Source organism: Lampris incognitus, chromosome 18 (genome assembly GCF_029633865.1).
Source record: "Lampris incognitus isolate fLamInc1 chromosome 18, fLamInc1.hap2, whole genome shotgun sequence".
In the NCBI taxonomy this organism is placed as follows: Eukaryota; Metazoa; Chordata; class Actinopteri; order Lampriformes; family Lampridae; genus Lampris; species Lampris incognitus.
In genome coordinates, this window is record NC_079228.1 from 22,639,659 (window position 1) to 22,643,430 (window position 3,772).

Consider the following 3,772-nt stretch of genomic DNA (forward strand, 5'->3'; position numbering starts at 1 on the left):
TAGCCAAATGCATGTACTATGTGGAGAGCAGGCTATTTTTGTTGTGTGTGTGTGTGTGTGTGTGTGTGTGTGTGTGTGTGTGTGTGTGTGTGTGTGTGTGTGTGTGTGTCCCAAGCCCCTACCCCTGCAGTCTGCAGCATCACTGGCCCTGCGGCGGTGCCTGTTGTTGGAATTGAGCATGGTGATGTAGCCACACTGGTGCTCCAGGTCCAAATGCGTCTTCAGCGTCCGCAGGGCCTTGTGTACACACATGTTGGAGCTGGAAAACTCTGCACAAGAGAGTGGAGAGGCGGGTTACCTCATACTCTGACATAGCACTTCACTTAAGATCTGGATCAAATGCCTACCTTAAACAAATTTCGGGTATTGTTTGAGCTTGGTTTGGGTCAAATTGAACCAAGGGGATTGTTCCATGACTGTCCTTTAGTACTCTTAACTGGTCAAAAGCAAACAGATTGGATTTTAAGTGGTTTATATAATGAAAACAACAAAATCTCTGAGTTTAGTTTGACCAGGGTATTTCTCCAGCAGATAAACTATTGCAAAAGCATAACAATTAGGAGGATGAAACATGAGTACGACGTGAAAGAAGTGCTACTCTTTAGCTGGAAACACAATACAGGCTTCAAAAAGAAAGACCTAATCTCAAAGTGCTTCACAGAATGTTTGAAGATGTAAGCCCTTAAAGCAAGAGACAGTCAATAGTTGAGTCACCACAGAAAGCACCAGATCTCATGGACTGTTGGAGTGAGTTAATGCTCGTCACTGAAACACTAAATGAGATAAACAACTATGAATTAATTTTGGTAATGCCATTGATTTTACAATAACTAATTAACTAATAATTAACCAATATGTCACTCCTATATCTTTTGGCCTGTTGCATTGAACTTCAGGGATCGATTTCAAGGAAAATTTCTAGTTGTACATGGGGCAACCAAGAGTGCATTTTGAGGTGAAAAGAAGTCTACGACCACAAGCCGCAGCTGACGGACTCCAGTCAAATGATCGGGGTTTCTGACGTTTTCAGAAAACATCTCAATTCAAAAACACAGTGCCAATCACAAAGTTACTTTCACAAGTAGAAGTCATGATTCTATACATTTTGTAGGCAAAGCAGCAAGTTTTATGAAAACAATTACAGATTTTGAGTGTTTTTGAGAAATGGGTGCACTGTCATTTTGGGCAGTAACAACACCCTTTATTGGCTCAAGGCTGTACATTTAGACAACAAATCAAATTCTTTTTTTTTCTAAGTTTCCTTTATTAATTCCCTTGGGGAAATTCAGTTACTGCAAATTAACCCATCCTAGCTGTGATCTGTGTAGCTAGGAGCAGTGGGCTGCCGCCTTCATGCTGCACCCGGGGACCAACTCCAGTTCTTTTCCCGTTGCCTTGGTCGGGGGCACAGGCAGGAGTATAAACCCGAACATGCATGTTTCTTTTTGTTTTGTTTTTTGGTTATTATTAATGCCCTGTGATGGACTCGCGGTGTGATGGAGCCCTGTGATGGACTGGCGGCCTGTCCAGGGTGTCTCGCCACCTGCCGCCCAGTGACTGCTGGGATAGGCTCCAGCATCTCAGCAACCTTGAGAGCAGGATAAGCAGGTTTGATGATGGATGGATGGTTCTAGTTTTCAGATTTGATCAAAATTACTAATTAGGGCAAATGATTAAGCATTTGTGCATATAATAACATTTACATTAACACTCACTCTGTGGAAAGGACACGTATATCCATTATAACCGTCAATTTTCCACAAACCTGTATAAGCTGTCTGTCAATCTGTGGCTGTATTTACATAGCCTACCTCCTTTCAGATCCTCCTCATCGAAGGGGAATGGGATGTGAACCATTTCTCCATGGCCATGCATACCATGACCCTAAAAATTTGCATGTACCCAAGCACACACACACACACACACACACACACACACACACACACACACACACACACACACACACACACACACACACACACACACACACACAAAGGTATTCCCAGTGAATCTTTGAACCACCTTCTGCGATGGTGCAGAACACAGTAGAAATTGGCCAATAGATAAAACAGTGGGAACCTCTCAAACTCTATTAGGCATCCAAAGCTACTTCTGACGTGGGCTGTACATGTAGATATCCTTTTTGTCACTTTTCATCACTGAGCTGAAGGTTCGTATGTGTATGAATGTGTGTGTGTTTGTGTGTGCAGCCCAAAACTGCTAATTGCTCATTTCTATGGTTTAATAATTGAAGTTGAGCCAGAGCCACAATCAAGAAAATAAGTGAGAAAATTATCCTGACTTGAGCCAAGCCACAGTAGCCAAACCTGTCAGGTCCAGCTGTCCCCCTCCAAATGCCCTTGAGGCAAATACCAAGCCGAAAGTGTGTATGTGTGTTTGTGTGTGTGTGTTCACCTGAATCAGTACAGCAGAGTGTGTGAGGGCATCGTTCAGCATCATTAGCACATTGGACGTAGGGACCACTCCAGGGTCATGACCCCAAGAAGTGATCAACAACCTGTCGTAAACCTGGAACAGATAACCTCACATCAACACATCATTTGCCCACATACGGCATCCATTTTCTGGCTGCTGCCATCAGCAATACCATACTGATGGTAAACAGCATTGTGCAATACAGGAGAAGTAAAAATATATCTTATCCTAATCTCTTTGCACTACAGTTTGAAGATTGCAAAGTTGATCACACTAAGCTTCCTATAAATAATTAAATATCCTACAAATAAAGCTTGCACCAGTCACATCGTGCCAGAAAATCTGTCCCTGGGAAGAAGAAGGAAAGATGTACCAAGGATATATCTCATAACAGGTTTTAACTGTCATGTTATCATGTCAGCAGAGCAGAGGGAATAGTGGGATGAAGGTTGACTATGCACTTGAATACACCAGCATACAGGTATGACCTCATCACTTGTCCCACAGTGCAAAATGTCAACTTTCGACATTTTGATAAGATGCTGGAAAATGATGGGTGCATGTACATCAGCCTACAGGTATAACCTCATCACTCGTCCCACAGTGCAAAATGTCCATCCATCCATTATCCAAACCGCTTATCCTGCTCTCAGGGTCGCGGTGATGCTGGAGCCTATCCCAGCAGTCATTGGGCGGCAGGCGGGGAGACACCCTGGACAGGCCGCCAGGCCATCACAGGGCACATCTGACATCTTATAACACAAAATAATCATGAAATGAGCGTTTATGTACGGTAAATAACGAACCTCAGTTACTGCACATTCACAGCTGTTTTGACAATTTGATAAGATACTGAAAAACGGTGGGTGCATGTTTTACTGTGGTTGCAATCATGAGGCACCAGATCTATCATTAAAGGTAAGTTTAAGGAGAGCAATGCAGGTAGTGTTAGATAAGCCACCTGTCTGTCACCTGGTGTTGTGACTACCCATCCACATGAGGGAATATGAATTTGGTATTTGGACAAACCTGGAATATGTCTGGGAGTTTGCGGAGTCTGGAGCCTTTGGAAAGCAGCAGAGAGGGCGGGCCTTGGCCGGTGACATGATACAGGTACAGCTTGAACCAGATGGAACTCACCTCGGGGATAGCTGGGCCAATGTGCTGTGAGACACACACACACACACACACACACACACACACACACACACACACACACACACACACACACACACACACACACACACACAGAAATGAACACACAAACAAAGACACAAAGCACATTCATATACACAGACTACATCTAATTTTTCAAATACATATACTTAAAATAAGA

The 3,772-nt window shown here is 43.4% G+C and overlaps 1 protein-coding gene across 1 annotated transcript in view; it reads right to left on the reverse strand.

Moving 5' to 3' along the window:
• The window catches only part of fam91a1 (family with sequence similarity 91 member A1), a 39,005-nt gene that overhangs the window by 3,439 nt on the left and 31,794 nt on the right, over positions 1-3,772 (reverse strand). The window contains exons 17-20 of the mRNA XM_056297993.1: positions 3,466-3,600; positions 2,416-2,529; positions 1,812-1,884; positions 123-269 (exon numbers count right to left, since the gene is read on the reverse strand). Of these exons, the coding sequence (XP_056153968.1) occupies positions 123-269; positions 1,812-1,884; positions 2,416-2,529; positions 3,466-3,600 (469 nt within the window). The remainder of the gene's footprint in view (positions 1-122; positions 270-1,811; positions 1,885-2,415; positions 2,530-3,465; positions 3,601-3,772) is intronic.